This window comes from Sceloporus occidentalis, unplaced genomic scaffold (genome assembly GCF_023333645.1).
Source record: "Sceloporus occidentalis isolate IW3139 unplaced genomic scaffold, rSceOcc1.0.p SCAF_5, whole genome shotgun sequence".
Taxonomy (NCBI): Eukaryota; Metazoa; Chordata; class Lepidosauria; order Squamata; family Phrynosomatidae; genus Sceloporus; species Sceloporus occidentalis.
Genome location: NW_028316985.1, coordinates 1,517,789 through 1,544,212, shown reverse-complemented (window position 1 = coordinate 1,544,212; position 26,424 = coordinate 1,517,789). Strand labels below are relative to the sequence as shown.

General features: G+C 45.3%; 1 protein-coding gene across 2 annotated transcripts; it reads right to left on the bottom strand.

Annotated features, from left to right (window-relative positions):
- Nucleotides 1–26,057, bottom strand: LOC149311518 (condensin-2 complex subunit H2-like). 2 transcript variants are annotated; one of them, XM_089526632.1, is made up of 20 exons: nt 25,803–26,057; nt 24,578–24,789; nt 22,129–22,230; nt 21,136–21,191; nt 18,494–18,575; nt 17,066–17,137; nt 14,547–14,626; nt 14,274–14,428; nt 13,083–13,178; nt 12,053–12,174; nt 11,873–11,938; nt 11,399–11,465; nt 10,005–10,112; nt 8,753–8,806; nt 6,455–6,525; nt 5,187–5,349; nt 4,168–4,223; nt 3,819–3,920; nt 1,056–1,205; nt 1–314 (listed from the first exon to the last, which is right to left on the bottom strand). In XM_089526632.1, exons 1-20 carry the CDS (start codon nt 25,993–25,995, stop codon nt 174–176), a joined length of 2,148 nt encoding a protein of 715 aa, XP_089382758.1. In that variant the 5' UTR covers nt 25,996–26,057; the 3' UTR covers nt 1–173. The 2 variants fall into 2 exon arrangements, with proteins under 2 accessions (XP_089382758.1, XP_089382759.1); XM_089526633.1 differs by having other exon boundaries at nt 12,053–12,171.
- Nucleotides 26,058–26,424: the final 367 nt, after the last annotated feature.

Genomic DNA, 26,424 nt, shown 5'->3' with positions numbered 1-26,424 from the left:
ACCATTTATTGGAGGAAAGCAAGGCTGAAGGAGGTACTGGGTCAGGGATTGGGGGGGGGGGGGGAAGCAGAAAGCGAAGAATGGAGTTCAGCTGGAAGAAGCTGTACAAAATACATTCATATATATACATACACAAACACAAATGCACGGACAGGGAGGAAGGCAGCGAGGTGTCATTGCTGGGCGAGCGAGGGAGCTGTGTAGGTGCGGAAACGCTCATGCGCTTTCTCTTGGGTCAGCAGACGGAGAGCCATGGTGTCCACTCCTTCCTCCAGGCCAGGCTTTTGGGAGATTTCTACTGTGTAGTCATTGGCCTAAAGGACAGACAAAAAATTCAGGGCCTTAAGAGCAGGGAACCAGGGACAGAAGTCTGTGTTTCATTCCTCGCTGCTGCTTCTATCTGCTGGGCTCCTGACAGAGGAGAGGGGTGGTCATGGCTGGCAGGGGCTGGAGAAGGTGGGATGTGATCCAAAGCATCAGGAGAGGCATATCTCCAGCAGACACAAAGTTATTTATTGATGGTTTCATTCAGTTTATCTCCTGACTTTCCCACAAGTGTCTTATTGTAGAGGTGAAAGAAAATGGTTGCTGTGTGCCTTCAAGTCGTTTCTGACCTATGGTAACCCTAAGATGAACCTATCATGCTGCTTTCTTGACAAGATTTGTTCAGGGGGGTTTTGCCACTGCCTTCCTTTGAAGCTGAAAGTGTGTGACTTTTTTAAAATTAAGCAATCCTATTAAAAGTATCAATTTGCTTTTTAAAAAACAAAGCATTTAAAATATAATAGTGAAGATAAAGTATAGCACCCGTTAAAAAATCCTCCTGAAATGGCCAGTCTAAACCAACACGTCTTTGCCTGTCAGAAGAAAAAGAGGAGAGCAGAGGCCAAATGAACCTCCAGTGGGAGGGAGTTCCACAGTCTGGGAGCAGCCATTAAGAAAGCATATTCGCACCACATGCTCCTGTGACAGCGGGGGGACCCAGAGAAATCCTTCCCCCAAGGATCTCCTTTTCTGCTCCCTCTTTTCTCTCCCCAATTTCCAGCCATACTCACGAGCTGCAGGGATGCCAGCATGCAGCGGCAGACCTCAAAGGCCGGCTGCCCAGCCACTAGGCTGGCAAAGGAGCGCCACTCGCCCACACGGCCCAAGCTGGACACCAGGCGGTCCCCGTAGTTGTGTATGTCAAAGGCAACCCGTGCTTCCTGTGCAGAAAAGGGCAGAGGGTTAGGAAAGGTGCACCCTGTGCAGCAACTTTTACAGAGCTCCAGCTGTTCACCCTCTTCCTGGCGCCACCTCAACCCCCTTAACTGTGTAAGGGGTTGGGCATGGACTCCTAGGCTTGGAGTGCCTGGGGCCAGCTTCAACTAGTCCATCATCTATAGACAGGGGATAATGCAGCCACAGCAGTCTATCCACTATCCACTAGTAACATCCAGTTTAGACTACTGTATTCACTGTACTTGGGGCTGTGCTTGAAGACATCTTGGAAGCTGCAGTTAATGTAAAGCGCAGAGGCTAGAGTAGTGTAGAGGCCATTTAATCCAGTGGCTTATTTATTTATTATATTTATTTATATCCTGCCCTTCTTCCAGACTGGGTCTCAGGGTGGCTTACAACATTATAAACAATACAATTAAAAAGGTACAAAAATAATACGTTTGGTTTCAAACTTTGGTCCTTCAGACATTTTGGACTTCAGCTCCTGGCCCAGCTGGGTGGGAAATCTGGGAGATGATGTCCAAAACGCCCAGACGACAAAAATTTGGGAACCACTGATCTAACAGTTGTCTTAAAGGAGTGGCACTGGGTGCCAATTCACTTCCAGTTTGCACAAGGAAAGTCAGTAGGTTAGGTATGCATCCTGCCACATAGAATTGGAAGAGACCCCAAAAAGGCCATCCAGTTCAACCCCCTTCTGCCATGCAGGAAATCTCAATCAAAGCATTCCCGACAGATAGCCATCCAGCCTCTGCTTAAAGACCTCCAGAGAAGGAGACTCCACCACTCTCAGTGGAAGGAGTGTGCTCCACTGTTGAACAGCCCTTACTCTCAGAAGTTCCTCCTAATGTTGACGTGCAATCTCTGTTCCTGGAGCTTGCATCCATTGCTCCATTGTGTGCTAGTCTCTGGAGCAGCAGAAAACAAGTTAGTTCCTTCCTCAAAATGGCATCCCTTGAAGTATTTAAACAGGGCTATCATATCGCCTCTTAACCTTCTATTCTCCAGACTAAACATTCCCAGCTCTCTCAATCATTCCTCATAGGACATGGTTTCCATACCTTTCACCATTTTGGTCTCCCTCCTTTGGACACATGGCTCCAGTTTCTCAGTGTCCTTTTTGAATTGTGGCGCCCAGAACTGGACACAATATTCCAGGTGGGGCCTGATCAGAGCAGAATATAGTTGCACTATTACTTCCCTTGATCTAGACACTATACTTCTATTGATGCAGCCTAACATTGCATTGGCCTTTTTAGCTGCCCCATCGCACTGTTGACTCATGTTCAATTTGTGGTCTACTTGGACTCCCAGATCCCTTTCACACATATAAATATCATTCAGCCAGCTGTCCCCCATAATCCTATATCTGTGCATTTCATTTTTCTGTCCTAAGTGCAGTACCTTACATTTCACCGTGTTGAAGTTCATTTTGTGAGCTTTGGCCCAGCTTTCTAGTCTATTCAGAGCATTTTGAATCTTGATCCTGTCCTCTGGGGTATTAGCTATTGCTCCTAATTTGGTGTCATCTGCAAATTTGATAAGTATGCCCCCAATTCTGTCATTCAGGTCATTGATAAAGATGTTGAATAACACTGGGTCCAGGACAGAGCCCCACTGGACACCCCACTGATCACTTCTCTCCAGGATGAAAAGGAGCCATGGTTGAGCACCCTTTGGGTTTGGTCAGTCAACCAATTCCAAATCCATGTAACAGTTGCCTTGTCTAGCCCAACTTTTACAAGCTTGTTTGCAAGAATGTCAAGGGGAACTTTGTCAAAAGCCTTACTATATCCACAGCATTCCCTTCATCTAACAAGATGGTAATTCTATTAAAAAAAAAAAAAAAGAGATTAGATTTGTCTGGTATAACTTCCAGCAAATATCAGGATAGTTGAAGTCACCCATCACTACTACATCTCTCCTTTCTCAGTGTGTGGTCATCTGTTCTAGAAAGACACCATCCAATTCCTCTGTCTTACCGGGGAGTCTGTAGTAGACTCCCATAATAACATCCCTGTTATTGACATTCCTCCAACTATCTACTTCTGTTGTATGTGAAGTGACCTCCTCCTCCCCAGCAACTTCCTCTGTGTGTTTCCCGTTCAGGATCGTCTGGTTTGTTCTGGTCAGGAAAACCTCTTGCTCCCTGGGATGCTGAAGTGTAGCTATCTGGGCCTCCAGCTGCTGTACATACATACAAGTTGAGTATCCCTTATCTGGAATTCCAAAATCTGAAATTCTCCCAATCTGTTCACATGGATGGCTGAGACAGTGACACCTTTGCCGTCTGATTCAGTGTGCACAAACTTTGCTGCACAAAATAACTAAAACTATTATGTGTAACATTAACTTCAGGCTATGTGTATAAGGTGAATATGAAACATAGATGAATTTCATGTTTAGACTTGGGTCCCATCTCCAAGAAATCTCATTAGATATGTGCAAATATTCCAAAATCCAAATAAAATGAAATACCCAAAATCCAAAACACTTCTGGCCCCAAGCATTTCAGATGAGGGAGACTCAACATGCACGGCTTTCGCAGGTCTCCATCTGTTGCACTCCTCCTGCCAACGCATCCAATGACTCCTTACCTGCTCCTCCAGCTCTGGCCCCATCATCTCTTCCCAGTCCCGCACACGTCGGGACAGCACCGTCTCTCGGGCGTACTTCTGGGAATGGGCGAGGAACAGGTCCTGGGAGAACATGGAAAAAGAAATTGGAGATTTCTCACAACAGGCTTTGGGCAAGAAGGATCCCAAGAACCAATCCCAGACTCATAAACAGCACTCTTTGGGTGGAATAATAAAGATTCTTCCACCTCCACCCCCATAAAGCAAGAAGTAAGTGAGTAAACAAACGTGAAATTCAGCAAGGTCTGGATCCAGCAAAAAGCTAGAGAGCCCATTATCATATTCCTCTTCTCAGGAACAAAACACATACCACGTTCCTCCGTACCAGCTCCTCATAGCTGATGGAAGAAGGGATTCCATCAGGATCTATAAAAATAAATAAATGAATGAATGAATTAGAGGTCTGCCTGAGCACAGATACTCCCATGTTCACTGCATCCCAAAGCATCCTGAAATAGAGCCATGGAGATTGGAGTAAAAACAGAGAATCACTGCCTGAAGCAGCTGCAGGATGTCTGCTTGTGTGTGTGTCAGAGTTTTGGCCAGTTCCCGGAATCCCCAGGTCTGCAGCGTTTCTGATGTTCGGAAAAATGAAATCCAAAAAAGTAATTTTTCACTGGCACACACAGATAGTTACTTAACAAACCCCTATCCTTCTTCCTAAGAAAGCCCCATCCTCTGTATTTCATACTGGTCCTGTCCATTCAGCTTTCTGTACATAGAACTGGAAGAGACTGCAAGGGCCATCCAGTCCAACCCCATTCTGTCATGCAGGAAATCACAGTTAAAGCATCCCTGACAGATAGCCATCCAGCCTGTTTAAAAACCTCCAAAGAAAGAGACTCTACCACCCTCCGAGGGAGTGTGTTCCACCACCAAACAGCTCTTAATTTCAGAAATCTCCTCCTAATGTTGAGATGGAATCTCTTTTCTGTACCTTGCATCCATTGTTCTGTGTCCTACTCCCTGGAGCAGCAGAAAACAAGCTTGCTCCATCCTCAATGTGATACCTCTTCAAATACTTAAAGAGGGCTATCATATCACCCCTCAACCGTCACTTCTCTAGAATAAACATAAGCTCCCTAAGTATTTCCTCATAAGGCACGGTTTCTAGACCCTTCACCATTTTAGTCGCCCTTCTCTTGACATGCTCCCATTGCCAACATCCTTTTTAAATTGTGGTGCTCAGAACTAGATACACTTCATTCTGCCATTATTCTTTTAGTCTTTCTGCTGTCAGGGTATATAGTGTGCACAAGCAGCATAGTTGGGTTGTGGGCTCACATTCTGCTTGGGTCTCCCTCTATGGCTACCATCACTGCCTCTTACCCATCATGCCCTCTGGTGCCATCTCAGGGGCTTCTAACGGGGGACCATCTTCATCCTCCAGGAAGTCATCTTCCACAGGATTGTCCACGGCGTCCTCTTCCTCCTCCCGCTCTTCCTCTTGGGCCTCCGGATCCTCAAAGGCATTGGCCTGCAGCTGATATTGCTTCAGGGTAAAAACAAAGAACAAGTCAGGTGGTCACTACTTAGCATTTATTGACAGGTGTCAGGAATTCTGGCGAGTGAGTTTTCTCTCTTTGGAAGCTCTGAGGGCAGCAGAGACTGCCAAAGATGCCAAAAAGAGGAAGAAAATAAAATCAGAAGTGGCTGGAAGTCCACTTTTGGCTTTGAAAATCAATTTAAAATAATATTCCACAGGACAGACTCCCCCTCACCCCCACCGCTTACGTAAAAAATGAATTGCAGTACCCAGAGGGCTCCAGGATGGGCAATTCACTCCTTTTTGGACTGTAAAAGAGTAGCCAGGGATTCAAGAGGGGTCAAAGACCAGAATAACAGTGTTCAGGGCAACCCTTGGGAAGCCCTTTACCCAGCCATGGTTTTCCAGGTTTCTAGACAACAAACCTACTGCTTAAAAATATTATGAGAACAGTACACTCTGTTTGGAAAAGTATGTCTTTTATCACTCCATTGTCACAGTTGCTCTCTTCTTCATCCCAGAGAGAATATTTCAGTACCTGTGAGATTTAGGCTGTGGGACTCTGGTGGGCTGAGAAAATATGCCCTACAGAAGTTGCATCCAGGGACATGGTCAGAGAATGTTTCACCCTCAGTACATCCTGTCTTTGCTGTAATGCACTATGACTTGTTCCCCAAGAGTGATGCTGCAGGGTTTTGAGCCAGGAAAGGGGTACCAAAGCTGTGCACGCCTCCCCTTTTGCAATAAGCCTGTTTACTTCAAATGGTAAAAAGTATTTGGTGCATTGGCAAAAAAGCTACATATAAATCAGGGGGTGGGCAAATTGTGGGCCACAGTGGCACCCCAGCATACCTTGGAGGACTACTCACATGATTCTTTTTTTAAATAAATTTGCCCCCAAATGCCACGGTGGGGACTTCAGAGAGTTCAATTCCGCCATGCCTTGACCCTCTTTGGGCTATTTTAGGCCCAGAAGGGACACTTTTTTCGCATTGATTTGGAGGGTCACATGTGGCTCAAGGACCATGTTTCCTTCCCCTCAATATAAAAGCGCCAAATAAACTATTACACAAGCCCACCCCATCCTCTCCCACCCCCACAATGTCCTCACCATCCTCCTCTGCAGCTTCTTCTGGACAGCCAAACGCTCCTTCATGTGCTTCCAGTAGAGGACCTCCAGATCTGCCAGGAAGATTAAGAGAGGGTCAGGCCCTTCTACAGCAGAGATGGGATTCAGGCAGCATCCTTGGGAGCCCTTCTAGGACTGCCTTGATGGCTCTGCCCAAACCTTTTGCTTACAAATGAGAATATCTGCTCCTGGAAGTGTCCAGGAATGTTGATTCCCCTTAAAAATGAAGCACAGCCTTCTCCTCTCCTCTTGTCCCCACCCCAGCGTTTCCAGACACTTCAGGTCTTGTTGTCTTGTCTTTTTTTAAAAAAAGCATTTTGGGGAGGGGGATTGACATGAGCTGAAGGGGGTAGCAAAGAAGAACTGGTCCCCAGACCCCCAGAGTTTGCCCGTTCCTGCTCTGCAGTCACCCTTTGACACCTTTTTCCTGCTTCCATCTTGGGGAGCTTCGTATATTGACAGATGTTGAGGCAAGTGAAGCAGCGCTTTGCACCCATTTGGTGGCTCTCCTAGATAAGAGATCAAGGCTTGCAGTCTGCAAGACCACCCCTCTTTTCACCAGGCTGCCTCCCAATCCCCATTTTAAGGTCCAATTTCCCCCCAAAATCCTTTCCAACAGAGTCTGGCCTTGGCCTAGCTTTCCTTCTGAGGGAGAGATGGATGTGTGTTTATTAGAATGAAAGAAGAGTTACAGGAGAACAGAAGAAGCTGCTCCTCTACTGGGTCAGAGCCTTCCTCTGCCTAGGGCAGCCAATGTTGTCCGCTCTGACTTGTAGCAACAGACCTCTCCAGGGTTTCATGCACGACTCTTTTCCCAGTCATGCCACGGGTCTTCTTTCCTAGTGGCCTGCCACGCAAGAACTAGCCAGAACTGATCTCACTTGGTTTCCAACAATGTGCAAAACTGGACAAAGGGCCAGTCTTGCCAGTTAGACCTGTAATGCCAACTTTGATTGGCATCCATGGTTTTCAACTAGATTCTCAGACTAGAATGATGATAAGCTAGAGCACGTCCAGAGGACATTGGTTATACTAGAAATGGGATTTTGGGAGTTGAGGTTTTCCAGTTCCACTACCACCCACCTTCTGGAGACCACTAGTCCAGGCAGCCCAGCCTGGAGATGTCTGGTGTTCCCTCCTGGTGGTCTTTCATCCAAGTATTAAACAGACCTAACCTTCATTGGCTTCATGAATGCAGGTATGACTGATGTGTTCCAGGGAGTACCTTCTTCATTATCGTTTCTGACTTATGATAACGGGAAGGCAAACCTATCATGGGATTTTTTTGACAGGTTTTGTCCAGAGGAGTTTTGCCATGGCCACTCTCTGAGGCTGAAAGAGTGGGACTTGCCCAAGGTTCCCCAATAGTCAAGTGGGGAATCCTGATCTCATAGAGTCCTATGCCAACATTCAAACCACTACACCATATCAGTGTGTATGGTGGGCTATGCATTCAGTATTCCACAGGTGATGGACACCGTTTTTGGTCCAGGGAATGCTTTCCAAAGGTAGGAAAACCAGAGCAGGTAGGATCACATGTCAATTCTTACCCATTTGGACATTTCCCCTCTAAGCATACAAAAATGTAGCTCTGTTTTATGCAAGAGAATAAACTGAAGACTAGCCCCAGAGTAACATTAGCTTTTCTGATGGCACAGCACTGTCCTGTGTAAGGTAGTTAAAACCTAAATAGTTTTTAGGTCTCTTTCACACTGAACAATTACAACAACAGGGTGTCACTTTTAACTGCCACAGCTACATCCTCTGATAGCCTTTAGGGCTGAAGGGCGGGGTATAAATACCATAATAAATAAAATAAAATAAAATCCTATGGAATGCTGGAATTTGTGATTTGGTTGGACATTACAGAAAAGAATTGTATGTGCCTCAACAAAACTAGAGCCCAGGACTCCATAGGATGCAGCCACAACAATTAAAATGATAACATAGGGCTTTAACTGTGTAGTGTGAAAGACCCTCTTGGTCACTGATCAGAAGTAACAGAAGCAAACAGCCCAAGGAACTGGAGATTCACCATCATCTGGGCTCTGAGCAACTCTCAGCTAGTTCAAGAAGGAACACATAGGTGCCACCATCACCAACTCTCTCCAAGTAAAGTGTTGAAGTCTATGAAGCAAGACACAGGGAAGTCTGCAAGATCCCATCTTTGCCTGAGGCCAAAGTCTTAAAAACACCAGAAGTGAAACGGAACCAGCAAAGGGACCATGGAGCTGCATTCCTGTCTTTCCCTTATCTCCCCTCTTGCTATGCAAAACTCACCAGCAAATGTTGGGCCTTTCCTCCTGCTTCTTGTGTTGCCGGCTCTGTCCTTCTCTGGGGAGACAAGTCAAACATGTTTAGAAAGAGGGTTCCAAGAGGTTTCTTTGCCCTTTCTCCCCATCCCTTGCAGTATCTTGTGTCTCTCCCCAAGATATACCTGTTGGTGGTCTGCAGGAAGTTGGCGTCAAAACACTGTGAAAGGATGTGGGAGCAGGGCTTTCTTTGCTGTGGCACCCCAGTTATAGAACGCCATTCCTTTAGAGACCTGATTGAAACCAACATTGGCTTCATGCCAGTACCAAGGAAAAATGTGGCCTTTCGGGGCCTTACTGATTTCATCCTAATTATTACTTAATATGTAACTTAAAAATAGAGAAAGACTTTTTGTTTTTTAGGAAAACCTTGAGACTATACCAAGGAGTGTTCCATCAAGAGGAGACAAAACCTGGGACTGAGGCTGTATCAAAGAAGCACCAATGTTCACTTGCATTCCCAGCAGAGGGACATGCTCAGTCTTGGCAACAGGGGTCTTTGGGACAGAAAGTTAACAGCTGCCCCCAAACACTTCCCATTCAAATGGGCTGGTATGGCCGAGACAAAGACCAGCTCCCATCCAGACTTACGATACACGCATTTAAAGGGAGATCAGATAAATGTGTAAAAATAGGTTTGTCACTGAGGGAAGAGAATGTTGGACTAGAGAGCATGACTAAGGAGTTGAAAGCAATTTTGGGTGGACTCAGCAGAAACGTACTGCTGCTGACTGCAGCTTCAAAATAAAAACTTATAACAATATATGGTAAATATATAATTTTATACTTGTATTTTACTTTTTAAAAGAAATATTAAATACCTAGATTGTTGCATATTTGCTTTCATAGGAATGCAGGAAGGTTTCTTGTTTGGAAATTTTAATCAGGTAAATGTATTTTTCCCTATCAATCTAAGTAGACTAATGATTCAAATGAGGGTGAGAAAATGCCTTGTGCTGCCATTTCATGACAGCAAATCTATTATTATTGATTAATATGCATTTGCCATTTATGGAAGAGAAGGGCGTTGGGAGTAAGGCAATGGAAATATAGAGGAGTCGGAGCCAACAGCTCGATGTACCAATGCCACATGCTGACAAGAGAGGCCTCTGGCCTGAGCCATTATGGTTCCCATTACGATCTCATCCCACTTCGGTCTCTTCTAATCCCTTCTGTTCTAATCCCATTCCTTTCCAAGCACCAGAAGTCATGGCCCTCACCTGTGGCTGAGAACCATGCCGCAAAGTCCTGCAGTTTGCTGGATAGCCTCCTCTTCCGTTTGGTGCCGGGCAAGTCTTCCAAGCCACGGGGCACCGTGAAAGGCCTGCCTGGAGCCAGAGAAAAATCAAAGAGGAAAGCAGGAGGTGTCTCTCAGTTCTTGCATCTGAGACAGAAACAAGCTTTCTAAATTACAGCCCTCAGCCTCTCACCATCTCCTATCCCTCTACTGCTGCCTCAGAGTGTAATGGAGCCCCCTTCTATAGAAGTTTTTATATGGAGGCTGGATGGCCATCTGGCACAAGGAGGGCTTGCATGGTGCATCCTATAATGATGGTGTTGGGACTACTAAGTATGTATTCCTGCATGGCAGAACGGGGTTGGACTGGGTGGCCCTTGGGACCAACTCTGAGATTGTATTATCCATGATGATGCTATCTAGGATGAACAACTATTGTTGTTGTATTTATAGCCCACCCTTTTCCTGGTTTGGAATTTAAGGCAGCTTACAATAGCTTAAAACAAATACACTGTATACACTCATGTATAAGTCTAGAAATTTTAGTCAAAAAATTGACCCAAAAAACCTGAGTCGACTTATCCATGGGTCAAGGTAAGTATCATATGCCAACTCTTACCAAAAAAAGGAACCAGCCTCTGATGAAAGGCAAGAGCTTAATCTGTCTCGGAAGCACTGATTCTTCTCCATTCTCTCATCCATCCAGACTTTAGTATGAGCACAAACCGTGATGCCTGCTTGAATTTTGTAAGTTGTTGGGCATTGTTTCCCTTTGCTTTATTCTTTACATCTTTTTACATGCCCCTAAGTTTTACCCTTGATTTATGGGGTCATATCAAAAGCCCTAATTTTGGCCCCAAAATCTGTCCTTGACTTATACATGAGGTCAACTTATACAGGTAGTTAAAATTCAAGAAACAGAAATGTTACAGGATGATAGTTAAACTATATAAAAAATGAAAACAAGTTAATAACTTAGATCATTTAAAAAACATAGCACAACAAAAATATCAGACAGAAAGTCCTGCACGTTGTTTAGGTGGAACGAGGCTCATATAGTCAGTCTTGCAAGGCCTGTCAAAACTGAGAGGTCCTTTTCACGTGTCACAAGAAATAAAGGAGGGAGGGTGCCATCCAACCTCTCTGGGCAGGGAGTTGCAGAGCCTGTGGGCAGCCCTTGATGGATGGCTACACAGTGATGTTCAGGAAGGATTCACTCAACACTGAGGGACCTACAGGGCACCAATAAGGCCTCTCACAGACCCCATGATGCTGCCCCTAAGATCTCAAGAGGAAAACTCTTCATTTCCATCTCCTCATATAGGGACTTTGGAAAGACCCACTAAGCAGCCAATCCACCTCCATCTTTCCTTGTACCTTTCTTGAGTGGCTTGTCATCTGAGGAGCTAAAGGGGTCGAGGCTGTGCCAGGGGTCTTGCATCTCCTGAAAGAGAGGAAGCATGTAATAAGGGTTGGGTCAAGATGCAGAAACAAATACAGGAGGGAAGGGTCCCATCCATAGATGCACAAACCACAAAAATACCATCACAAAAACATTGACAAAAGAATGTTAAAGAATGCACTAACAATTATAAATGAAAATCGTATTTACAATCAATATTGTTAACAAATGGATGCATGTTTGATATATGTGCCTTCACAAAATACATTTGATATTCAGAGGTACACTACTTCTGAGCCTGGAGGTTCCACTTTGCTACAAGGAACTTAAAATAAAGAACTAAATGAAATAAAAATACTCAAAAGGAAGGTTGAAAATAACCTCAGCAACAAAAAGACAGTTTCAAGTGACTGTTGCTTATCCCAAATCTTGTGCATTTCAGTTCATACCTTGACATGCTGTTGACATGCGGGAGCCCTCTCTCGCAGCATGTACCCTTTCCTCTGAGGGAGACTCTGGAAGACAGAGAGAGCAAAGCTGTCAGGGCCTCTCATGAAGCCTAAAACAGACCCCTCACCTTGCCAGCTGGGAATGAACAATGATCCTTCTCATTCATCCCCGCTGCCTACCGTCTGATGTGCCAAATGCTCCTTCACTCTATCTGGAGAGGCTCCTGGAAGATCCTCTGGAGCATCTGGCAGGAAATCACCACAACTGTCATCGTTCTCACAAAAAGCTTCCTCTGCTCCTGCTTTTGGGGACAGAGAAGAGAAAGAAGAGTGAGTTTAGCCCAGTCTTGCAAAATAACAAGGCTGTGGGGTGACCGCTCAATGCTGTTTCCACTGCATTTCTTAGTATGCCTTTCAGATCTTTACAGTGGTCAGTTAGCGTTGATGTGTGATGTCCTTATTTACCCTCACAACAGGTTTATAGAGCTGGCCAGGCTGAGAGTGAAAAGCTTGAACTAAACCAAACAAGTAAGCATCTAAGCTACAGGTCTGTACCCATCTCCCACTGAAGTCCTCTGTTATTAATCTAGGTAGAGTCCACCAAAGAAAAGCAGTTTTCTGGCCCCTGCTTTAGCTGACAAATGTTACTAATTAATCAGGTAGACCAAAACCACACACAGCAAATTTAAATTATTGAATACAGTTGATAAAATCCAGCAATACAAAAGCAAAACAAGAAATGAAACAGGAACAATACAGCTGGATATTCTTACACACATCACTACTCTGTCATAAGCAATACATCAAAATAGTGTACAACAAATTTCAGGAATACAACCCAAAAAGGTAGAAAGGACAAAAAAGCAACAACAATCCAAAATCAAAAAGACAAACAGAACAATACAGTTAAATATCTGGAGATATTTGCCAGGATGTATTAAGAAGGTGAGGCCTACCTATTACAACTTGGTCTGTTGGGTAGCTATAATTATATAAGCTGGCCTGAGAGTTTTACTAATTGGGTTTCCTTCTAAAGTCTTTCAAGAAAGAAAACTTAGCCAAGTCACCTGCTGAGGATGCTTCAGAGATGGGATAGCCCAGCTCCAGCCTAGGATTCAGATCAGGTAGGCTTTGTGACCCTACACAGTTTGGATTAAGTGTTCCCTTGAGCCAACTGAATTTAGGTTCAGGAACTCAGTCAAAAGCTCACCTCCTTCTCCAGAGAAGTTCAGGGCAAGAACTGGTGTGTTACACACGCTGACCTCCATGGGAGTGGAACCAGTTGCTGGGACGAGACTCTGAGCTCCTGCAAGGGAGGAAGAGGAGTGTGAGAAAGAACCATGCAAGGGTACAAGACACACACATACCTGCCAAACATCAACACAAGTGCAAACGGCAGCTACAGGAAGTGTCAAATTTCTAGATCAAATAGACCAGTCCAGACTAATACATAGCCAGGTGATCTGGATACCAGGCTAATCCAAAGCAAAAGTGCAAGTCTAGCAAAAAAAATTCTTAAAGGAATCCCATGAGTTCAGACACACATCAAGTGTTTCTGCCTCAGCTAGTCAGCCAAGCAAGCTGAACATGAACACAGATCATCAATGGCATGCTGCATTAGGAAATAACTTGTTTAAAAAGAAATTTGCTCAATATTGGCACACACCAGTTTTCCAGTGCAAGTAGCAGCCTGTTAAAAGAGAGCTCTGTTATCAGCTGTTCCTTTTGTGAAGCCTTGGCTATGTGCTCCCCAAGAGACATTTGGAACACAAAGGTGAGGCAGAAGGAAAATGGTCTGCTCCCACAGGGCTTCATACCAACTCCTGAACTAAATGTGGCCCTTCCTGAGGCTAGGTCTCCTACTAGTCTAGGGATGGACAGGATCTAAAGCTCAGACAAGTGCATCTTCACATTTTTCTTTCTTTTTTTGCTCCTCCAGAGCTCTAGAGGGCCTCACCACATCTCCGTGGATTCCATTTTGGACTACTGGAAGCAACCACTTAATAAGTTCTGCTCACTTTTCAGTCTGTTGCAGACAAGAGGGAGGGGAGATGGCTGGTTGTTTTAGGTGAAATGTCCCTGAATCAGGATTGTACAGCCCCAGAAAGTGAGTTTTTACAATGCTTGAAGAATTTTCTTGGTTGAAAAATTACTTCCTTTTGGCAAAAAAGAGGGGGTCTCCTAGACCTTTGATAACTCCCCAAAGTGAGTCTGCACTGGACTCTCCCTAGGACCAAATGATTCTCTTACCTGCTTTATTTTATTGCTGTACTTTTATTGAATATTATACTGGGTTGTAATCCTGCCTCGATCCACCTGGGAGAGGCGGGGAACTATAAATAAATTTATTATTATTATTATTATTAATTAAAGGGAATAAGGGCAGTGTGCCTGTCCATACCTATAGAGTTGCCACGCCCCCACTCAGCGTTCCTTGCTGGTGGGCACTGGGTGGGTGAGATTCCTGCCAGCTCCAGCATGAAGGTGCCAGTGACATGTGGGGTGCAAGTGTTCATGCGGAAATCCCGCCGGCTGGCCAGCATCTCTCCCTTCTGGCTGCAAGGGAACAGAAGGAAGGTGAAGCGAAGTGAATACAACAACACCCACCTATGCATTACATTGGCCCTTTGCAGGGCATGGGCAAGAAGGAATGATAATTCCATTTAAAGCTTACCTCAAGAGAGGGTTGCCCTTCTTTTCTGCCTCCTCTGGAGGAACCAAGGACATTGGAGTCAAGGGCACAATGTTAACCACCTGGAAAAACAAGGCAAGGGAGTACCATATTTAACTATGAAGCAGTAGTTTAAGTAGTGCACTGTATTTTTAAACTTTTACTGGTAATTGTGTTTTGTGTGTTTTGAATGTTTTTTACTATGTTATTTTTGAAAAATAATATTGTTATTGAATTCTTTAAAAATTTTGAAGACTAATATTTTAGCCTAATATTATTTATTTAATTTTTATCCTGCATTTCTCCCAAAGTGGGACCCAAGGCGACTAACAACATATATAAAACGCTTTAAAACAACAATTAAAATCATACAATTAAAATTGAGAAAATTTTAAAAATTACAAATATAAAATTTAAAACATATGAAGTTAAAAATAATAATCTAAAACCAACAAGCTTAATCATTTTTAAATTATTGTAAGCCACTTTGAATCCCAAAGGCAGGATAGAAATTCAATAAATAAAATATTGCTGCAGAAAAGTTGTGGGCAGCAGCAGCAGCAGGTAAGGTTAATTTATTCATTTGCTTTATCTACCACCTTTCTTTCAATGCGGGGCCCAAGAAGGCTCACAAGATGCGTTCAAACAAAGTAAAGTGTGCTCTTGGTATCTACTGAGGTTTGGGTCTAGGACCAGCTGTGGATACCAGTGGATGTTCAAGTTCCATTATAAACAATGGAGTAGTAAAATGATGTCCCTTATATAAAAAGGTAAAATCAAGGCGCAGTTTTGGATCTTTTTTTTTAATTGCTTGATATGAAGGGCAGCCTGTAGAGTTAAAAATCATGGACAATACAATTGTACAAACAAAAAATCCTATTGAACAAGCCTTCATATTAAATCTATTCATTTAAAACAGTTTTCAAGGGTGTTAAAACCCAGTGATGATGATCATTTTTAAAAAGAAAAACCCCAACACATTCCAGTTAAAAGACCTTCAGTGACAGGCACTTAACAGGCCTGTCACTGAAGGTAAACAGAAAAGTATTTGCTAGGTGATGGAAAGAGAGCAAGGAGGGTGACAGCCTAGCCTCTTCTGGGAGGCAATTGCACAGATTGGGAGCAATGACCAAGAAGGTCCTGTCTTCCATATCCTCACCAAATACACCTCTGATGATTGTGGGAAAATCCTCCCCTAAGGATCTTAAAATTTGGGCAGGCTCATATTGTGTGATGCATGTTAGAAAAAACTCTTTGTTATGGGTGATGTCTTGTGCTGCCGGTGGTTTGAACTGGTACCAACTGGAACAGATGCAGTCTTCTCTGCTACTCAGGGACAAAGTAACTTCAACACAGATTTTCACTCAAATGAGGGTTTATTGACTTTGTTGCTATTTACACAATGCACAGCAAACTTCTATACATCTATTCTCTTTTAGAGTCCATGCTAGAAGCTCGAATGTGACATCAGTCTTTGTTCTCTCAAAAGATCAACCTTCCCACCAAGTGGACACACTTCTTTCCCATGAAGTCACCACACTACACAAGAGCATAACAATAATACATTTGTTTATATTATGTCTCAGCACATGTCCTTGAAGACTTGTTCTTCCAGGCCTAGTCTTTCTGGCCTGCAACAGGAACCATTTTAAACTTTAGTTAACCACTGCCACATCTGAACATTTTCCATACAAATTAGAAATATATTTCAACAATGCAGTCTTTCAGATGCTCTGGACCCAAGTCAGGGGATAGGAAAACATTATCATCGGCTGTTGCTCAGTATTTTGGGGACGAGTAGATAGCAGTGAATGACCAATGACCTCCTGGAACTCCATTCCTGCCCAGCTGGAGGGCAGCAACTTGTTGGATTTCCCTCCTTAGTAGCTAGAGCAGTGGTCCCCAAACTGTACTCTCAGCTCCCAGAATCCTAGACTATTGGCCAATATGGCTGAAGCTTCTGGGAGCTGAAGTCCAAAATCTCTTAAAGGGCAGTTTGGGGACCACTGAGCTAGAGGGTCCTTCTTAATTCATTTAGAGGGAGTTGTTGCAGTCAGCAAAGGGAAGATCAGATTGTGCAGAACAAAAGAGCATGCAGTTCAGACGGAGAGACAGCAACAATTAAGGCCAACAATGCAGAGAAAGAACTGAGCAATGTTTGTGAGGCTGAGAAAGGGCTTAAGAGGAAAGCCATTTCCAGGACCAGCCTTTGCAGAAGCCTACAAGCAAGCCACAAAGGCAAAGGCACATAATATATCACCGTCCTAAGTAGCTCACAGCCATGTGATGTTTTGGTGGCCTTTAACATGAATAAGCCAGAGACTTAATCAGAAGAGCATCATATTTTATTTCAAGTGGGAACACTGCAAGATGTGTGGAGCTGATTTCAGTTTCGTTTTAATTGGAATGTTTCATTTTATATACTGTTTTTCTTACAGTACAGGATCCAAGTCAGATTACAATGCAGATTAAATGAAATGAAATTTAAAAATCCATGGATATAGAGGGCCAACTGTACTCACACTGTGCTGTCGGTCATCCCTCAAGTCCATATTTGCTCTGCTGGTATCCTGAATATCATTCAAAGAGAGGAACTGCAAACAGAGACATTTGGTTAATAGCACATACTCTTCACTGGAACAAGAGAGCATCTCTTTCCTTCTAAGTAAGCAAGCCGAGGACATGCTCAAAGCTACATTGTATGGCTGCAAAGAAAGCCAGACCTTAGATCTTCTGTTCCTTTACATTTCAAGCATGCACCCATTCTAGGGTTCAAGACACATTACAATTTTGAAGTAACGGCATCATGAATCTTTGTTGTTGTTGTGTGCCTTGAAGTTGTTTCTGACCTACGATGACCCAAAGGTGAACCTATCATAGGGTTTTCTTGGCAAGATTTGTCCATAGGAGGTTGGCCATTGCCTCCCTCTGAGGCTGAGAGAGTGTGACTTGCCCAAGGTCTCCCAGTGGGTTTTCTATAACTGAGGAGCAATTCAAAACTATGGTCTTCTAGAGTCCTAGTTCAATATTCCAGCCACTATATCACACTCTCTCTCACCTTCTCAATATATTGGGCTTTAATATCATAACAACCAGATTCAGCTCCCTTAAAGGTCCTTCCCGAGACGTGTTTGTTGTTGTTGTGCCTTCAAGTCGTTTATAACTTATGGTGACTCTAAGGCAAACCTATCATGAGGTTTTCTTGGCGTGTTTCTTCAGAGGTTTGCCATTGTCTTCCCCTGAGCTGGGGAGAATGTGACTTGCCTAAGGTCAGCCAGTGGGTTACATGACCAAGCCTGGATTTGAACCCTGTTTTCCAGAGGCATAGTAAAACAATTATTATTATTATTATTATTATTATTATTATTAACCTTTATTTACACAGCGCTGTACATACAATCTTTTTAATTGGACGGTTCCCTGCCCTCAGGCTTACCATCTAAAACTACACCTCAGTGTAGGAACACCAAAATATCTCACAAACTGGAAGCCTGGGGAAGGCAGAGAGAAAGAGAAACAGACTGTTCGGTTGCTCTGGGGCAGAAAAAGAAGCACCAGGCACAAACTTCAAGGAGGCAGATTAGTATTAAATATTTATTTATTTATTTTAATCTGAATAGCATGAGCCATTCAGTAGTGAAACAGGCTGCCTCAAAAGGTGTGTGGGTTGCCCCATCCCTGAGGCATTTAAGCAGATGCTGATCATCTATCTATCTATCATGCAGCAGCTGAATCTGGCAGTGAACAGGGGCTGGACTGGATGACCTCCATGGTCCCTTCTAAACTCAACAATACTTTTCTCTTCACCATGTCCCTGTGGTTGTTCAAAGGTAACCACCTTCCACAGCATGACTTGCACAGATCCTGTTCTGGCACTCCTTTCCCACCGCTGACCCTCCATGACGGAAGAAAACAAACCCACCCCTGGACATACCCTGCCCAGCCCTCACCTCTTCTTTCTCTGCAGCAGGTCCAGCGTTGGCATCAGAGTCAGCCCCATCCGCTCCTACTGATGCAGGCAGCTTCTCTCGTCTAGTTGGTGCGGATGGAGGGTGAGAAGTAAACCACAAAAAAATTAATTTAAAATTTACCTTTGGTTGTTGTTGAGCTAACTAGCTTTTCTCAGGAAGGGTGAACAACTAGACAGGGAACAAGAAGCAGTGGCTAAGCAGGAATAAAAAGATTTTATAACAAGGAGCCTTTTGTTTGTCTGTTAGAGCCTTACAGAATCATAGAACTGAAAATGACCTCACATCCAATGCCTTGCTCAATGCAGGATCTCCAGCTAGAGCAACCTCACCAGGTAGCTCTCTTTCTGAAGACTTCCAGAGAAGGAGGCCTCACCACTTCTCTAGGCAAGTGGTTCCACTGCTGAACCAACTAAAGCACTAACTTCTTTGGTTCCAGTGACTAATTCTTCTCTCTTGGTTAGGATCAAATACTGGTTTGCCGGTCCTTTGTTCCTTTCTCCACCTTTTGGAAAGATGAAGTTACAGTGGATTCTTGTTATACGCTGGGGTTTAGTTCCAAGATCCCCCGTGTATAACAAAATCCGTGTATGCTCAAGTCCCATTAAGTATAATGACATAGCAAAATGGTGTCCCTAATAAACAATGGAACATCAAGGTAAATGTATACTTTTTTTGGAACATTTTCAAACCGTGTATAAAAAATCCGTGTATAAGAAGGACCGACTGTATTTGCAAGGCACATCAGCAATGTGTTAGCAATCTTACGTTTAGCATGGGGGAGAAGAAAGGAAGAAGGGCTATCTCGCTGCTTCTCAATTGGTTGTAGAATCATAGAATCTTAGAGTTTGAAGGGACCCTGCAAGGTAGGAGCATACAGCTAAAGCACTCTTGAGAGATGGCCATCCAACCTCTGGTTAAAGAGTGATGCTAGGAAGCTCCTGAAAGCAGCAGTTAAGAGCAGATCACTCCTGTGTTCTCCTCTTCCTCCAGCAAAGAGATGTATGGGACTGTTCTTGACTGGTTTAGATCTTACTTGTCTGGCAGATCTTTTGCAGTAGTTGCAGGGGGTCAGACTTCATCCTCCGTTCCCTTATCTGTTGGAGTTCCCCAGGGCTCTGTTCTGGGTCCCCTTCTGTTTTCTCTCTACACACTGTCCTTAGGAAAACTCATTAGCTCTTTTGGTTTTTCCTACCATCTCTATGCCGATGACAACCAGTTGTATCTTTCCACCCCTGACCTTTCTCCAAGGCTTGAACAGCAAGTTTCGTCTTGCTTCACAGCTGTCTCGCAGTGGATGCACCATCGGCGTTTGAAGCTCAACATGTCCAAGACGGAGCTTCTTGTCTTTCATCCTAAGTCCACCCTTCAACTCTCCTTTTCTGTCTCTGTGGACAACATTTCTATTCAACCAGTCCAGCAAGCCCAGTGTCTTTGATTCTTTTCTGTCATGTATCCCTCAGATCCAAACCACAGCCAAGGCTTGTAGATTCTTTTTGTATAATATTGCCAAAATCCGACCATATCTCTCGGACTCTACTGCCAAGATCCTGGTCCATGCCCTAGTGATCTCACGACTTGATTACTGAAACATCCTCCTGGCTGGGCTTCCTCTTTCTCACCTCCGTCCTTTAATCTCTGTCCAGCATTCAGCTGCACGCATTATCACTTCCACCCACCGCTCTGACCACATCTCTCCTGTGTTGGCATCCCTTCACTGGCTCCCTCTCCCTTTCCAGATTCAGTATAAGCTCCTGCTGTTGACGTTTAAAGCCCTCCATGGACTGGCCCCTCCTTACTTATCAGACCTTCTTTCTCCTCACCTTCCCACCAGGACCCCCCATTCTGGTAGTCAAGGTCTGCTGTCCCAGCCCAGGATTTCCTCTGCCCCATCCCGGATTCGCCCCTTTTCACTCGCTGCTCCTCACTCCTGGAACCTTCTTCCCCCACAAGCAAGAGCCATCACTTCTTTCACTAGCTTCAAAATGGAGTTGAAAACCATCCTGTTCAGAGAAGCCTTCCCAGGCATTGCATAATTGTCGCTTACTATCTGATGTTCTTTTGTTGCCTGTTTATCGAACCATTTCCTGTATTGCTATGTATTGTATATGTATTATCCTACTTGAGAGTATGTATTTTCCCTGGATGAAGATTAACCTTCCATTATGAAGCCAAGCCCTCCCTCCAGTCCATCTGCCTTGGTCCAGGCCTCGGAGGCAGAGAGGAACTGCTGGACCTCTTACCTTTTCCCTCCACCGCTCCCTTCTCCTTCTGTGTCATGTCTTTTTAGATTGTAAGCCCGAGGGCAGGGAACCGTCTAACTAAAAAGATTGCATGTACAGCGCTGGGTAAATTTACAGCGCTTCATAAATAAAGGTTAATAATAATGATGATGATGATGATGATGATGATGGGAGAGCAAAAGAAAATACTCTCTGCCAGGTGCCCCAAGAGCTCCTCTGTTTGCTACCTTAGGTAGGAGTGAGTGAGCAAAAGACAGGCAGAGCTATATCCTGCCCTTTTCCCAATGTGAGACCCAAAGCAGCTTCACTATGTAAAGAAAGGTACACCTTTTCCTCTCCTACAGAAGTAATTTTCCTCCCAGCCCTAAAGCGTTCACTCACTTCTTATTGGAGATGAAATCAAGAGCCTGGTAGACCAGTGAGTAGAGATACTCCACCTGAGAAAACAAAAACAAAAGCAAGAGACTTAGAGGGGAGGTTGGGCAAGGGTTTTCAAGGGGACAACCCACAAGGAGTTCATGCTGCATCCCACTGAAAAGAGGACCCTATAGAGACCAACCAGAGGATGGGCCAACAGAATCAACCGGGTTTTCTGAGCATATGAAGGAAAGCTGTAGAGCCCCTGGCTGCTGTGCCAAAGAGCACAGGGATAGCATTTTTGGAACTTCCAATCAGATTTACACAACAGTCCAGTACATGGTAGCTCTTTATCTACTTTGCAGTTTAACCACTACTTTAAAAGCACAGAAGGCAGGATTAGAAAAACAACAAACATCTTTTGTTCAAAAACCGCATTAGCTCCCAAGAAACCTTGGAGGGTTATCAACCCCCCAACAGTCTGGCTCCAGGAGAAAAAATGACACCCCCCCCTCCCAAGATGCTCTCCAGGTGTCACTGGGAGGTACTGCTATCATGTTTGGGGTCCCCTTTTTCTAACACCAGGTGAGCAGAAATTATTTCCTGTTTCAAAAGACGGCTTTATTGAGATTAAATTGCACTCCCATTAAAAAATGAACCCTTTGTGGATATATCCCACTGGATCCCTAGAAAACATTTTGAAGCAATATATTTAAAGATTTTCATTTTTAAACCTTTCAGAGGTTGCAGGGGGGCTCCTAACATGGTGAAAATGCCCCATGCACCCAGAGGTCATTTGGGGACATGTTTCAAATAGTAATTTTTTTTTACCATAGGGCCATAAAATAGCCCTGGAGGGCTACATGTGGCCAGTGAGCCATGCTTTGTCCACTCGTGTTAAAGACTGTTAAGGTTTGCAAAGTTGAAATTGTCCTTGGTAGTACAAACTACTCCATTAGCCTGACTGACACATACACTCAGATACATCCCCCCTGCGCTGGAGAATGTCCTCCTCACCTTCTTACTGTAAATGCAGGCAGAACCTTGGATCAGCAGAGCTGCTTCTATAAAGTTCATGGTGGTTTTGCCGCCATCAAACGAAATACAGATCTGTTCAAGCTACCAGATAAAAACACAAAGTTACAAGTGAGCATAAGAAGGAAGGTCTATTTAATTGACTGAGCTGAGTTAAATGCAAATATATAGTGAGTTGCCCATTTCTGAAGTGCCTCTTTTTATGGGTTAAGGGGAATTTGATGAATTACAGCCAAATTAGCAAGCATCGCACCCATTTATGAGGAGGCTGAAGGAAACATGATCAATCTCTGGAAGCAGGAACAGTGTAACCTAAAACATATGCAGTATCAGTTTATGATTTAAACTTCTTGCTTTCTTTCAGGGACAGCAAGTTCAGTCTTGGCAACTAAGAGCGAGTGCTTGCATCCAACCTAAGCGGGAGCTAGAAGAATTGTGAAATGTGCTGCATTTCTAAAACAACTGTCAGATCTGAAAACTACAATAATACTCCTGACTTCTTTCAGTGCTGGCAGCTGTTCTGAGCAGTAATTAGTTGCAATTCCAAGCCTCTCCAAGAATTCATGTGGCACCAAAAAGGGACAGAGCCAGTGTGGCTCAGTGTTTTGAGTGTTGGGCTAGGACTCTGGAGACCAGGGTTCGAATCCTCACTTGGCCATGAAAACTGCCTGGGCGACTCTCTCAGCCTCAGAGGGAGCCAATGGCAACTACCCTCAGGCTCTGAACAAATTTTGCCAAGAAAACCCCATGATAATTTTGCTTTAGTGTTACCATAAGTCAGAAATGACTTGAAGCTACACAACAACTACAAGGAACAGACCCCACTGCTATAAGATAGGTTTCTTTATGGCAATCTGATGGAGCAAGTGGACTACAGCAGAGGAAAAAGAGCACTGAAGTCCTTTAAATGATGAATTCCCGCATCCCTTTGCAGCAAGTGGTTAGAATTAAGCGCCTAAACAACAGATTCTACCTCAACCACCTTACACTGAATAATGGAAATGCCCATGGCTGGATTAACCCTCTTGGGCTGGAGCCAGGGAGAGATAATGGTAACATGGATCTGCAGGATTATATATATGACAGGCTAATGGACTGCCTATGTCTGTCCCCATCTCCAATCCTTATAGTTGTGGGGAAAGCACAAGCAAGTTGGTAGCAAAAAAGGTTTATTCCTACCAGTCCCCTGCCAGCCTTGAACTGTTGGCCTATTGCACACAAACTAACCCTTTCAGATTATGGTTTGAGTCTCCCTTGTCTGAAATGTTTGGGGCAGAAGCATTTTGGATTCTGGAATACCTGTATTTGTACATATGTACATAATGAGGTTATCTTCGAGATGGGACCCAAGTCTAAACAAAAAATTAATTGATGTTTAGCCTGAAGGTAATTTTACACAATGTTATTAACAATTTTGTGGATTGAAACACTGAGAACTTTGAAGTATCGGAAGCCAAAGGTGTCCCTTTTCTCAGCCACTATGAAAAGGGTTTTCGATTTTGGAGTATTTTGGATTTCAGAATTATAGATAAGGAGGCTCAGCCTGTACAGGGAGCTGTTAACATTTGAGCACAATGTTAATAAGGACCTGCTTAGCCACATCCACCTCGCCTTTCACAACCCTAATGTCATCTACAGACCTGGTAGCTCAGGTCTTCCATAGAAGGTAATTGATTTCTGCCAATATAGGGGCTTTTTGGCTCCACTGCAGAGGACTGGAACACATCTCAAGGCAATAGCTATAGAACTCAAATGTTATGACAGCTTCTTTGGCAGCTTTTGTCTCTGTTGTTGCTCAGTCTCATTTTTGGGAGGAGGGGGAGGCTCAGTTTTCTGCCTGCCTGAAAATGTCATTCTTTGACATTCGACACTACAAGATGCTTTACTCTTGCTTCCCCCGCATGATATTTTAAAAACCATTTCTGCCTGACAAAGAAGCTGTGAGAGCTAGCCTAATAGTTTTTGTGGCTTACGGTTGCTTAATAAAGACATCACTAATATGCATTTTGGATTTTTTAGAAATATATATATATATATATATATATTTGGAGTTTCTTTGGAAAAAAATATAACTAAAACAGGAATCTGCATAGAAAGCGGGGCAGAGCAGGCCTCCCTCTTCCTCCTCGGTCCTTGTTCTCTCCGTCTTTCCTCTTGGCTCCTCTCTTCCAGGTCAGGCTGCATCCGCACTGCGGAGGTGGCCCACTCTGGGACCGCTTTGGGCTGCCCTGGCTCTGCGCTGGGGAGTCCTGGGAGTTGTGGTTTTGTGAGCCATTGAGCCTTCTCTGTCGGAGAGAGAGGGATCTCTGGTGCCATGACAGAGAAGGCTCAATGGCTCACAAAACCTCATGTCATTTGACCTGCCTACTAGCTTACAACTCAAGCGATCTCCTTGCTGTCCCCATTTGTCCCTCAGTGTTTTGGGCCTTACCTCCTCCAGGTACTCTCCCAGCTGAGAGGCCACATCCACCTCCCAGTTCTTGGTGAGGTCCCTTATGGGCTGGAGGAAGTGCGTGAAGCGCGTCTCCGCATCTTCCATGGCGGACGGTCCCTGGCAGGAGCATGGACGGATGGACAGAAGGAGGGACAGGCGCTGGCAGCCTACGGCATCCGGCTCTTTGGAAACCCAGGCTTGGGCTGGCTCTGAAAGGCAAGTGTTCAGATTAAGCAAACAGTGAACCAATGAGACAAAAGTCCATCTGATGCGCCAGTTGGGGAGAAATAAACAGCGTTGCTCACAGCTCCTTCATGGCTTTGAAACGACTGACAATGAGAGGATTTCAAGACGCGCCGGTTCTTTTTCCCTTGAGGCCGTGTGATGCTTTATTGATTATTGTTTAGTGATGACTCTTGTTCTATATGCGGTGGGTGGCTTTGGAACGCTATAACGGAAGGACTTCTGCTTCAAGCCATTCCAGTGAATCCCTCTCCTAGTCTCCTGCTTCCAGTATTCGGAGTATCCCGAAAGTGGGCCAGGGCTGCTCCGAGGGGGCTGCTGCCCTGCGGCCGATTCAGCCTCTTCCTGCATTTGGACCCGGCTAAAGAGGCGACGCTTCTGGGACCCTGAAAAGCCTGGCCTTCTCTCGCTAAGCCCCGCTCTTGGCGCAGAAGAGGGAGCGGGAGAGGCTGAGGGTCCAGAGTCCTGAGTGGAAACCAAACTCCAAAGGAGGGACCGCGGCCTGGAGCAAAAGGCATTGGCGGCCCATGCAGCGGTTCCAGCCAGGAGGCCCCTGAGGGGCGCTTCAGAGGACAAACCCTGCTTGCGATCAAGGCAGAGAGAGGCGCTCAGGGCCCCTTTGCAGCATGCCCTCCTCCTGGCCCTCGGCTTCCAGAGCCTCCAAAGGCCACTTGGGCTCTAGGCATTCCCTTCTCAAGGCCTCCCCCGAATCCATTCTGGGGACAGGAACCGTTGAAGCCCATCAATGCCCTCTTAAGGAGCTGCTCTTGGGCAGCATTCTGGGGCAGCCTTCCCTTCCACTGCGAACCCAGCCAGGACGCAACGGGAGGCGACTGAAGCGGGCGGAGCAGCAGCCTACCTCCGAGCGTCTCGGTTCGTGCTTAAGCCTGGCTGCAGGATTCGCCATGACTCTCTGGAGTCCCAAGGGTCTCCTGAGCATGCGCAGAGCGCCCTCCGCGACAGGAGCCCCAAGACCCACCTGATTTAAGCGGAGGGAGAGGCTCCTCTTCAACGGTAACAGCCCTTTGCTTTTCGTTTTTCCCGCCCGGCGCGCTGATGACGCCATCTAGGGGGGGGAGGGCGATCAGCGATGACGCAAAAGGCCGCGCGACCGTTGAAGCGAGGGGAGGCGCCCGAGGCCTGGAGCCACGCCCCCTTCCTGCGTTCTCCATTCTCCCTCCTCCTCCAATCTCCTTATTTGCCTCGCCCCTTTCCTCGCGCCTCAGCCACTCAGCGTCCTCCCCGGGGCGTTCTAAGGCCGCCCCCTTGCCGCTCCCCGCCCCTTCTCTTCTCTTCCCTTCCATTGGTACATCGCCCTACCTTCCCACCCCCTTCTTCGCGCCTCAGCCACTCAGCGCGCTCCTCGGGGCGTTCTAAGCCCGCCCATAGACCTTTTCCCCCGCCCCCCTCAGGCGCGCCTCATCCACTCAGCGCCCTCTCCGCGGCGTTCTAAGCCCGCCCTCTGCCTCTCCCATCTCCTCTTCCCTTATTTTCCCTCCGTCCATCACCCCAGGACCCCGCCCCTTTTCCTTGCGCTCCAGCCACTCAGCGCCCTCCCACTCCTTCCCTCTCCCTGTGTTCGCCCCGCCCCTTTCTCTGCG